The sequence below is a fragment of the Phycodurus eques genome, chromosome 1, assembly GCF_024500275.1.
Source record: "Phycodurus eques isolate BA_2022a chromosome 1, UOR_Pequ_1.1, whole genome shotgun sequence".
Classification (NCBI taxonomy): Eukaryota; Metazoa; Chordata; class Actinopteri; order Syngnathiformes; family Syngnathidae; genus Phycodurus; species Phycodurus eques.
Window position 1 is genome coordinate 27869510 of NC_084525.1, and position 13289 is coordinate 27882798.

Genomic DNA, 13289 nt, shown 5'->3' on the forward strand with positions numbered 1-13289 from the left:
CAAAGAAAGGTTGCGCATTAATTGAGTGTTGACATTTTTTTTTTTTTTTTTTTAAAAGGAATTTGTATTAAAGCGTTCTTAACGCGTTAATTTCGACAGCCCTCATTATTATTCACTTCATTGAGCATTTGTTCAATACCATGCATGATCAGTGGTTCAAACTGAATTTTGATTTAGTTAAGTGCAAAGATAAATCCATCACTGTTCTTACTGAAATGTAGCTTTAGTTGGGATTTTGTCTTCTGACAAGTATCAAAAGTCAATTGAATGAAATGCCAAGCTATTTATGGATTTCATTTGTATGTTGTCTGCATAGGCCTGATAGTCAGTGAAGCTTTGAGCGCTGAAAGGGCACATGAGTCATGGTGGTACGTGTGTGTGATTGAGCCTGTGTGTATGTGCAACCAGGCTAGAGATGAGGCAAAAACCACGTGCCGTCTTTTCACTGACAGTGACATCATAAACCAAAGATTTCTGGAACACAAGGTTCATTGACAAAGAAAGCTCCAAACAGGATTGTCTCCATGGCAATTGATGCCCTCAGGCTACCAAAGACAGATAAAATGTGGGCCTCAATGTTAACCAGCATCAATACATTCTTCAATGAACCCAACATGCATGTTTTTGGGATGTGGGAGGAATCATGAGTAAATTGAGAAACCCCAAGCGAGCAAGCATGGGTATAACATGCAAACCCGACATGAGAAGGCCTTAGCCGAGATTCGAACCCAAAACCTCATTCCATAGACATACAGTACTTACTACTCATTTTGTAATATTATACGTCACAAGTGCAAGGAACAAAATGCCTACATTATAGATGAGTAGCATATGGGAATGTTGCTGCTTCACTAAACATTGTTTGGCTTCAACGCAATAATTAAATGAGTGACTTTCCAACTTTTTCTTAATTTCACCATTGTAGTTGCTGAAGGATAATAGATAAAACATTGGGGATTGTGGATATAGTTTATTGCTACTTTTAAGAATACAAAAATAGCAAGATTCAAAGTTCAACAGTAAATAAGAAAAGCTCACTCAAATTAAACAAGTGAACTGAAACACAAGATTCCAGATATTAATGAGGCCTAATTCCCTTCAGTTCCCTTGTTTAAAAAAAAAAAGAAAGAATGATATGCTGCCTGATATAAACATAAGACATTAGACAAGATAACAAGCTACACATACGCTAGCATCAGAATCGCACTTTGAGGGTAATATTTACCAAAAAAAATGGGGCGAATACATTCAAGATAAGGCAACTGCAATTGTGCTGTACTGGCTCAATGGGAAACATCATTCAGATCAATGTAATATTAAAACATCACAATATTATGTTGTATAAAATAGGTCGGCCTCTGATTAAATCTTGCTTTATACTTCTGTTTTACCCCATTTACAGCTTTTCAAATTCATCAACACATCAGGGAATTAAGAGTCTGATTAGGTTGGAACACATACGAAAAAAACGTTCTTCTTTTCCAGTCACAGCAAACTATTTTAGGATAGCCCGTATATCCTTACATGTGTACATTAATGAACCAGATGCAGTACTCTGTTTACAATGGGCTGCAAGAATCTTGTGCATAGGCAAGACTTTGGCATGAAATATGCTGCCATTATATTAAAACAAAATCTGCTATATACACAAGAAAATGTTAAGAGAACCACACATAAAAAAGAAGCAGTTGTAATTTCCAAAGGCCACTTAAATTGTGTCAAAGTGCAGATTGTCACTGAATTTAGAATTTGAACACAAACTACCACCCCAAATGCAGCATCACAGGCCCTGTAAAGACACTTTGCATGAATATTATGCATTATGCACCTTACAAATATAAAATGGAATATTATCCAAAGGACACACACACACACACACACACACACACACACATACTGCATAGTGCACATGAACATGAAGTTCATTTGGTGAAGGCATCCATTTAACCTTAATTACAAACAGCACTTTTGAGATGATCGACCGTTTAAGTTTGTATAATTTTCATGTATTTATTCACTAGTAAACAAGAAGAGGTAAATTACTTCTATTAACAAAAATAAGGCACAGTTACCAGCTGTTTTTGTGTGGTCTGTATAGGGGCTTCTACAGTATGACCGGGGGTCGGGGGGATTGGCATTGGTGCACAAAACCCAGAATGTCCGATGCTGTTGCCGATGGAGGCGCTTCCAGGAGGGCCTGGCGCAGAGTGTGACACCATTTTCTCCTTCGGCGCTGTCCTCTAAGACTGCCCTTGAGTCTGAACACCAGTCAGGTCCTTGCAGATGATCTCATTCACTGCAAAGCAAAGAAAGAAACATTTCAGAACATTTAAAACAAACAAATACAGGGAAGCAAACAAAATTGAGTACACCCGCTTTGAAAAGTCTGAACATTTTGGGGGAATTTTGATGATGATTAAACTTACCTGCGGTTGACTTACTAACTGTAGAACTTAGCTTTGCTAGACCTTTAATAGTGTTTTTTATTTTTGCGTCAATTCAATTTTTGTGTGCGTCTGTATTGACAAATTCTCATATGCAATCAATGGTCCACATTTGTGGGAGTATTAATGTCATTGAAAATTTTGATTACGAAATAGACACATTGAAGAATTAGGTCAATCAAATCACATTTGTTCGTGCGTCATATTAACAAGGTCATAAAATAAAAGTGCACTACTCAGGAGCAAACAGAAGAGGGTGCTGTTGATTCAGTCTGAACAACAACATTCTCTTCGTATTTAGAAATGTCATTATCCATCCATCCATCCATTTTCTGAGCCGCTTATCCTCACTAGGGTCGCGGCCGTGCTGGAGACCATCCCAGCTATCATCGGGCAGGAGGCTGGGTACACCCTGAACTGGTTGCCAGCCAATAGCAGGACACACAGAAACAAACAACCATTCGCGCTCACATTCACACTTACGGGAAATTTAGAGCTGTCAATTAACCTACCAAGCATGTTTTTGGGATGTGGGAGGAAACCGGAGTGCCCGGAGAAAACCCACGCAGGCACGGGGAGAACATGCAAACTCCAGCCAGGCGGATTGAACCCGGGTCCTCAGAGCTGTGAGGCAGACGCTGGAACCAGTCGACCACCGTGCCGCCTAGATTTAATTTAATTTAATTTATTTATTTTAACATTTCACAACGGGTGATAAGGAATAGTAGGTAAAAATGATTTCCTTGAAAAAGCTCTTTGGGCGTATGTTAGTGTTGTTGAAAAGCACTGTGTAAAACAAACTTTCTACCTCCATTTTTATCAAATATGTTAAATATTTGTGGATGTCAAATGCTCTTGTATCTGAAAGAAAATTCCAATAAAAAGATTTGTTTTAAAAACCCACAAATGTCATTTATTATGCCCCATCACTTAAATACCTGGAGAATTGGTAGCATTGATTAAAAATTAGAGGATGTGTTCGTTCCTTTGGAGTCGCACTATATAATCATTTCCTGCTGATGACGTAAACACACAAGCATGGGCGTGGAAATGGAAACTTTGTTTGCACAGAGGTTCTAAAAATAGAATCACAATGCATGGGAGGAGTGGGCAGAGAAGGTTTGACAAGGTGTTTGCAAAGTAAAGCAGTTGCAATCAGGGTTAAATAAGTAAGATTCCTTGCACGGTGCACAGAGAGTGTGCACTTGCCTGCACTGCCGAAGCATTGAGGAAGTTCAACTACCTGTCAGCCTGCTGGAACAAAGACTAGCAAGCAAAAAAAAAATTGAGATTGTCACGATATCGCAGGGCACTCAGCGGGGAAGATTTTGCGTAAGACGGCGGCTAAAACCTTCCACTTCAAACATTGCAGGAGGAGAAAATCACTGTGGTTTAAAGTTGGATTTATAGTGCGTGGTTCAAGTTACGCCGTTCTAAATCGACCACTTTTGTTTCACTCTCAAGTGACACAATTGAGATATGTGTCATGCCAGTGCATATATTAGGGCCAGAGCCATTAATCGGCCGGCCGATTTAATTCAATTAAATTTTCTAAAAATATATATGGACATTAACACAATACAACATAAGACAAAGATAATGACAAACATAAAGGTATAAGTGTTTTAAATTTTAAATTAAGTTTCAAGCTATAGTATGTTATTTTTGCCCCTCCCCCAAGCTCAAATTCTGCATTACAACAAAAGAACAGAGCCGTCGCTTCAATATGACGGCGGCAATACATGTTATGCCCCTTATATGTGATTCTACAACATTTGTACTGTTTTGAAGGACATGCATCATTTCCGTGCCGTCAATTGCAGTGCGCCACCAACCGGGCCAGCGCGGGAAACAAATAGGGCATTCACTAAATATAAAAAAATAAGATCCTGACAAATACAGCAAGATGTTAGAGGAACTGAATGGCTTAATCAGCGTTGTGTCATCTCCTCCAGTAGTGGCTTGGGTGAAAATGACTTTTCTTAACCAAAAAGGTTGTGGATTACGGGTTTATTAAATGTGATTAAAGAATGTGGGTGTGGTGAAACTATTGAAACATGTTTTTTTTTTCTTGTTTTTTTTATATGGTCGCTATATCGTGGATTTTACATCTATTAGGGGCTCTGAAACGTATCCCCCGCAATAAACGGGGATTCACTGTGAATCGGAATTGAGTGCTTGGATCTGCAGTGTAAATCCAACCTTCCGAAAAAATCCGAATTTGGAAGTTTCCTTCTCAACACCTCATTTCCATATAAAAAACAGAAGTCCAGCTCAAACATTGGCAACCAGCTTAACACAAATTATACCATGCACGGAACTACAGGGGCTTCAGTGTGGTTAACCAGACAATTACCAAAAAGACAAAAAAAAAAAAAAAAAAAAAAAAGAAATGGGACAATAGAGTTCTATCAACATTTTAGGATAAAACCAGGCCTCTAAAGAAACCTTTGAGTTTAGCTCATTGTTACCGTCATGCTAAAGTACAACCCCAATTCCAATGAAGTTGGGACCTTGTGTTAAACATAAATAAAAACAAAAAATCATGTTCAACCTATATTTAATTGAATACACTACAAATATTTAAGGTTCAAACTGAGAAACTTGATTGTTTTTAGCAAATACACATTAATTTAGAATTTTGTGGCTGCAACACGTTCCAAAAAAGCTGGGACTGGGTCATGTTTACCACTGTGTTACATCACCTTTTCTTTTAACAACAGTCAATAAACGTTTGGGAACTGAGGACACTCATTGTTGAAACTTTGACGGTGGAATTCTTTCCCATTCTTTCTTGACGTACAGCTTCAGCTGTTCAACAGTCCGGGGTCTCTGTGGTCGTATTTTACACTTCATAATGCGCCACACATTTTCAATGGGAGACAGGTCTGGACTGCAGGCAGGCCAGTCTAGTACCCGCACTCTTTTACTACAAAGCCACGCTGTTGTAACACGTGCAGAATGTGGTTTGGCATTGTCTTGCTGAAATAAGCAGGGGCGTCCATGAAGAAGACGTTGCTTGGATGGCAGCATATGTTTCTTCAAAACCTGTATGTACCTTTAAGCATTAATGGTGCCTTCACAGATGTGCAAGTTACCCATGCCATTGGGACTAACACAGCATCACAGATGCTGGCTTTTGAACTTTGCGTCCATAACAGTCCGGATGCTTCTTTTCCTCTTTGGCCCGGAAGACACGATGTCCACAATTTCCAAAAACAATTTGAAATGTGGACTCGTCGGACCACAGAACACTTTTCCACTTTTCATCAGTCCATCTTAGATGAGCTCGGGCCCAGAGAAGCCGGCGGCGTTTCTGGATGTTTTTGATTAATGGCTTTTGCTCTGCATAGTAGAGTTTCAAGTTGCACTTACGGATGTAGCGCCAAACTGTATTTACTGACATTGATTTTCTGAAGTGTTCCTGAACCCATGTGGTGATATCCTTTACACATTGATTTTTGTTGCAGTGCCGCCTGAGGGATCGAAGGTCACGGGCATTCAATGTTGGTTTTCGGCCTTGCCGCTTACATGCATGAACTTCCTCACATGAACCTTTTGATGATATTATGGACCATAAATGATGAAATCCCTAAATTCCTTTCAATTGTACGTTGAGGAACATTGTCCTTAAACTGTTCGACAATTTTCTCACGCACTTGTTCACAAAGAGGTGAACCTCGCCCCATCTTTGCTTGTGAATGACTGAGCAGTTCAGGGAAGCTCCTTTTATACACAACCATGGCACCCACCTGTTCCCAATTAGCCTGTTCACCTGTGGGATGTTCCAAACAGGTGTTTGATGAGCATTCCTCAACTTTCTCAGTCTTTTTTTGCCACCTGTCCCAGCTTTTTTGGAACGTGTTGCAGCCATAAAATTCTAAGTTAATGATTATTTGCTAAAAACAATCAAGTTTATCAGTTTGAACATTAAATATCTTGTCTTTGTAGTGTATTCAATTAAATATAGGTTGAACATGATTTGCAAATCATTGTATTCTGTTTTTACTTTTACAAAATACAGCATGTAGTTGTCATGTTGGGTGGGAAGTACAGTACAGGACACCACCCACCAAACTGGCTGTCAAAAAAATAGCAATCGCTGGTCTAGGATGTGTGTGCGTGCGTGTGTACATTGGCGCTTAGCGACGTTTCGGACCGCCACTGCTTCCACTGTGTCACTTGCGAGTCATTAGGTCCGATGACTAATGCGAGCATTTCAAAGTGTGCCAAAAAAGCTCTTTGCTTGCTACTCAGGCTATTACGTAGTATGTTGTGTCTGTGCCTGCTGTAACCATGGAGACGCACAGCTCCACTAATGTTATCTGAAATCGCTGAAATACAGTACACATTCCTCTGGTATCTAGAGCCAAGGAACCTAAATTACATGAGAAAAATCTCACAGCACACCACCAAATGTAAATGTCACAAATAGTATGAATACTGAAATAATGATGATCTCGTCTTAATGTATTCACAAATTTACTTCGTGTAATATCTGGTCCTGTTTAATAGAACACAAAGCTGATATAGTTACAGGAAGCCTTATTCTGTTGCATGAATAACAACAGGTGGATACACAGGTCCATTGTACCTTCTGCCATCTAGTGGGAGAGAATTTAATGGCTCTGCCTGTCACTATATGTCGCTGGCATAGATTTACAAAATATGTTTGTAATGGGCGGCACGGTGGACGACTGGTTAGAGCGTCAGCCTCACAGTTCTGAGGACCCGGGTTCAATCCCCGACGCCGCCTGTGTGGAGTTTACACGTTCTCGCCGTGCCTGTGTGGGTTTTCTCCGGGCACTCCGATTTCCTCCTACATCCCAAAAAACATGCATTAATTGGAGACTCTAAATTGCCCATAGGTGTGACTGTGAGTGCGAATGGTTGTTTGTATGTATGTGCCCTGCGATTGGCTGGCAACCAGTTCAGGGTGTACCCCGCCTCATGCCCGATGACAGCTGGGATAGGCTCCAGCACGCCCGCGACCCTAGTGAGGAGAAGCGGCTCAGAAGATGGATGGATGTTTGTAATGAACAGATAATACTTTTCTGACAATTTAAGTGAAATTAGAACATTTTCTATGGCACCCCAGTTGATCTCTCACTGCACCCTCGTGTGGAATTACTACTACATACAGTATTTTAGTTATTGGTCAATCCATGTCACTTGCCATTAATCAACCAACAAATTTTGTCGCGCTACCAATCGATTAATCCAATTAATTAATCAATCAATCAATCAATCACTCAATCAATCTTTATCTAAGGCAGACCTTCAATAGTGTCGCCAAATGCCATGGGAGCGGAAGAATACAGTACATGCCAACAGAATAAAATAGGAAATCACAGTTGCATTTCAAAGAACTTGTTATTTGAAATGGCAGGGATAAAGAAAAGCAATGTAAGCTTGAGGGTAATGAAATCTCGGATGATTTGAAAATGCTAGCAAGACACCTTTTGTTGGTCTCAAAGTGGGTGTCTTGGTAAAAGAGGACATTTGGCCACCCAAGTCTGTTGAGCTAGCTAGACTCTAAACAGCCATCAGTGCAGACGGAGTCAATCATCTTTTTTTTTAAAATGTATTTTAATTTACGCTTGAAAAGTAAAGGACAAATATAAGTGTTATATGTGGGGGGAGCATTTTACAAACATGTCAAAGACATGGGACAAACATGTTTCCTATTTTGAAGGAGTGTGGAGAGGTATTGTTGAGAATGATGACGTACCACTGCAACCGACAGTAAGTGCCTTTTTGAACAAAGTAACATCATTCAGCACTGTGCTCCATCTAAATCCTTCAGCAACATAGTTGTGAGTCAAAGGGTGTAACTACAAAAAAACACACACCTCCATAACAGCTCACTATAAAAACAGCAATCCTTTCATAAAGCAAATAAGCGAGGCCTTAAGTGGACATATTATGGAAAATTTATTTTTTAATGACTTGTATACAAACAGTCAGGTCTCTATAGTGCCTGCGCACTCAACAAGTGTGATCATAAACAAGCAAGTAAATGTTTTGTCGGATGCCTATTTCTGAAAATGTGTCTGTGGGCAAGCCGTTCTTGCACTTTCGTTCTGCCATGTTATGTAACAGATGCTAATGTACATAATAACCACCCCCACCTTGAGTTTCATCCATCCATGACATAACCAGCTAGCCTGGGTGACGATCCAGTGCCACTTTCAAGCAACAGCTTTTGATAAGGGGCACCTACTTGATTTCTCGTGCAGTTATCGACGCGGTAGTAGTGTGTTTGGGGGTGGGGAATATTTGTGTTTGATGATGTGTTCACGTGCCACATACACACAGCGAAATGCTGCACACACAAGTAGAAGCAAGCAGCTGGCGAGCTCCAGCCCACTGCTACACACATATAATCGCCGGTGAGATCAAGTTCGCTGCTACATGTACACTCAAGCCACCTAGCTCCACACCCAGTCAGTCATCGTAACAAAAGTCGAATAGCCCAGCAGTATAAAGACTGGGATGAGAGCTAGCCTACTTGCACGAGACAACCCCTTGCAACAGGCTGATTTAATCAAACCAAGAAATAGGGTGCGTATTATCATTCTTGATCCTTGGGGCATTTCAATGAAACATGTCACAGACATGTTATTAAGACACTGTTTAAAATTGCAAAAAAAAAAAGCAAACTGTGTCCTTTGATGGGTTCTGAGCTGAAGTTTGTAAACTATAATAATTTCAAGTTAATAAATTTAATATCCCCCTCATCAAAATCATTTTTTTCTACTGATTTATGCATGACATAGGTCAAAATGAGCCTGTGACATGGTTTAAGTTTGACATCTATGCGATTTGTTGATTGAATATAAAAGCCAATAAACGGCATAAGCCTTGCAAAACGGTTTGGATTTGAAATGGCTCACATTGTGACCTAGTTTTGTCAATTAATATTCAAGTACCTAACCACTTTGTCGGTTGGTACCCACTAGGGTTTGGCATCGTTTGAATTTGAGCGATTACGGTCCCGGTTCCGGCTCCTCATTTCGATTCCGGTTCCAAACGATTCTCGATTTCCGATTCTTTTAGGGGACTGGGTCAAAAAGGTTTGCATGATTTAAATATAGGGTGTCCAAATTATAAACATCAATTTTCTTAGCAGCCTGTAACACAAATTAAAATGAACATTTTAAATCCAAGCACATTCTTTTTAGGGAGAGCATCACAAGTAGCTAAACTCTGCTGTCGTCACCACGTCAGCCGCCATGTTGATTTTAAGTCTGTGGTGGAATTTGCTCCGACACCTAATGCCTTCTTGTCACTTTCATCTCCCCACTGTAGCCGCAGGACCCACCGAGCTTGAAACATGTTTAAAGACGCGGCAACACAAAGTGGCGCTTTAACTTGATCTAATGTAGGCTTGGCACTCAATGCCGCTCCCTTCAATAGGTGAGTGTCTGGCTCCTAAGATCGGTGCCAGTGGGCGGAGACACAGGCGACTTGCACAGTAGCCGAGTCAGGACGCAGCAGACGCCTGCGGAACGTGTTTGGAATTGACGTGTTTGTGCATCCTCATGTGTGAACAGCAAAGCTGTGAAGCGGATTGAACGGACTAATAAGAGCGGGGGTCATCCAATATAGCTGATTATCCGTTAAATTGAAGCATTTTTTTTGGGGGGGGGGGGGGCCGGGGGGGCATAAGCACCCATATTACTGCACAGTACAAAATGATTGCTTTGTCTGGTTTTTTTGTGGCCTAAAACACCCAGTACAGGACAAAGGTATTATAAATAAGTATATAAAACAAATGTTGAAACTGTTTTAAGTTTTCACAATTTATCTAAACTTATCACGCCAGTGTGCTTGGTCATGGTGACATTGTTGACATAAAGTGCTCATCATAGGCGAGTTGGTTTCATGAGCCACGAGGAATTAGTGTGCTTCCTAGTTCCAAATCTGTTGTCAAAGGCGAATGGCTTGACAACACATTTTTTTACTGTACCAGAAATAGCATGTTCCAGACTACAAAGACTTGTGTTTTGTGCTCCTCGGAGTTAGTGCTGCAGGCATGACACGCTCTCGCTGTCTGCTCTGTGTACAATAGATAATAGATATAACCATCGTCACATTACCGCCACGTCAATGCCCTACATTCAACATGGCCATCACGTAGGCACGTCTTTCAGAATTAGATCTAGTAATATTGTATATCTGTGACCCGGAAATATGTCGGTCCCATTCTCTACCTGCATTACGCCACAGTGCCAATAAACAACATAGGGCAATTCTGGAACTAACAGACTTTGTCAACGGCATTAAGTGAAAAATGGAAACTATTTTCCGACCCATTGCTCAGTCCCATTGGTCTAATTTATTCGATATCGAATATAACGGATATCAAATATATTTATTCGATATCCGTTATATCGGGTCCATTTTATCGAGGTTCCACCATACAGAAAAATTAAAGGAGGAGGGAGGGCCCATTTACTTTGTGTTTCCAAAACATGCTATAATGAATTCAATATGCTGTCGGTCAACATATGCTAACCATTTATAAAAAAGTCTAAATCTCATATTACTGTTATCAATGCAACGTTATTAGTATGATATCTAAAAAGATTGTAATTTCTAATCAAACTTTTTGCACCTTGCAAACGGATCATCAACGAGATTTCTTTTCACAGATGATTGCCCACATGGGAAGGGGGGTGGCCATCGGGGTGGCCGACCTTAAGTCTATGGTGACCTTGGTCAACCCTAGCCACCCGCTCGCTCCGCCCCTGGCTAATACATATTGGAAACGTCATAGACGGGCTAATGAATAGCATCTATGTGCTATAGACTTTAAAGCAGGCCTTATATGTGTAGTAAGGCCCTTTCGACACTACTGTGTGTGCTAAGACTAATGTGTATCCAAGCTGTCAATGTGTGCTTTATCTTCCTCGACTGGCCCGATCTTCACCTGATGGAATCGTTTGACCTGCTTCACTGCCTCTGACCATTTTGTTCCATAGCCACTCACTACGCCTGTGGAGGACAAGCCCCAATTTCGTGCTGCTTCTTAAGTAACTCACTCAAGAAGGTAGACAACGCAAGTCAAGTTTGAACGTGAACATGGAGCATGGAAACGTGTGTGTGTGGGCTGGAAACAGAAGCTCCCTGGGTAGTGGGGGAGATATACGAGGTTTGTGTAGGGCACCAAAGAGGAAAAATCTGACTTTCATTTAACAGTTGTGATACCTCCAACAAATAACAGTTAACACCACGCAAAGTAAACTTGTACCAGGATGTGGCCTCCCACATCTTCAAAGATGACAATACACACGCGAGCGCTGTCGGCAATCTTGCAAAGGTGGGGAATCCCTCCTGCTGTTTCTCATTTTCAAGTGTATCCAGTAACACAACAGCACAAAATGGTGGATCCAAGCAGTGTCACTGGCACTTTCACGAGAAACAACTCCTCCTCTTAATAATGGTCAGTGTCAAATCACAATTGTCAATGTCGAATAAAAACAATGTATTTTGAACATTTTGTTTTCATGAGTTTAGGGTAAAAAGGCAAGAAAATGGGCAAGATTTGGAGAAAGACGCTTTTCGATGGACAATGACGAAATGTTAGTCTGGCTACAATTTCCCATGCGTAGAACATTGACAGTTAAAAGGTAGCATTGCAAATATAGATACGTACTATATTTTAACTGTGACTCATTTAATGATTGCTGCCAAATATACTTCAACAACAAAATTTTTTGCTGTGATGTGTCATTAGCCGACATGTCTGTCAATTACCGTAATTTCTCGTGTATAATGCACATTTTTCCCCCAAAAAAATAGTCAATAGTCAATAGTGCGCATTATACATAGTTGTAGGGAAAAATGGGAAAAAACCTCACATTCTATAAATGTATGCTGCCATCTAGAGGTTATAAAAAAAGCTGTACACTTTCATTCCAACAACTCCGCCACCTAGAGGTGATGAGAAAGGTGTACACTTTCATTCTAATAGGCCGCCACCTAGAGGTTACAAAAAAGGTGTAGCCTACACTTTCAATCCAATATGACAGGGGTACATATGACTGCATATACTGTATGTACAGTTGTGGTCATAAATTTACATACCCTGGCAGAATTTGTGAAATTATTATTATTATTATTTGTTTTTTAAAATATTACTGAACAACAACCGCCGGCGGGCGGCACGGTGGACGACTCGTCAGCGCATCTGCCTCACAGTTCTGAGGACTGGGGTTCAAATCCCGGCCCCGCCTGTGTGGAGTTTGCATGTTCTCCCCCGTGTCTGCGTGGATTTTCTCTGGGCACTCCAGTTTCCTCCCACATCCCAAAAACATGCGTGGTAGGTTGATTGAAGACTCTAAATTGCCCGTAGGTGTGAATGTGAGTGCGAATGGTTGTTTGTTTCTGCGATTGGCTGGCGACCGGATCACGGTGTACCCCGCCTCCTGCCCAAAGATAACTGGGATGGGCTCCAGCAGCCCGTGACCCTACTGAGGATAAGCGGTAAAGAAAATGGATGGATGATGGATGAACAACAACCATCATTCATTTCTTTATAGATGTTTTTTTTAAATGATAATGCTTTTCTGAAATGCTTGACAGTATAATTTGAATCCCATTAAAAAAAAAAGTAAATGTGTTTCGCCTAGCCCTTCATGTTTTCTTTAAAGAATTGTACCCCTCTTACAAATTCTGCCTGGATAATCAAACAACGGTGTGTTTTCTCATTTACTAAATAAAAGTAAGGCTGTGAATTTCAAAATAAGAGTAAGTAAATACAAAAGTATTTCATGTTCAAATAAAGTGCTTAATTTCAGAATAATTCTTTGAAAAAATACTTAATGTTTTGATCATATG

General features: G+C 40.5%; 1 protein-coding gene across 2 annotated transcripts in view; it reads right to left on the reverse strand.

The window, feature by feature from the left end:
- Positions 1-955: 955 nt before the first annotated feature.
- nfatc2a (nuclear factor of activated T cells 2a) overlaps positions 956-13289 on the reverse strand; it is a 36312-nt gene continuing 23978 nt past the window's right edge. For both annotated transcript variants that reach the window (XM_061697201.1, XM_061697114.1), the window contains exon 10: positions 956-2296. In XM_061697201.1, the coding sequence (XP_061553185.1) occupies positions 2241-2296 (56 nt within the window). In that variant the 3' untranslated portion in view covers positions 956-2240. The remainder of the gene's footprint in view (positions 2297-13289) is intronic.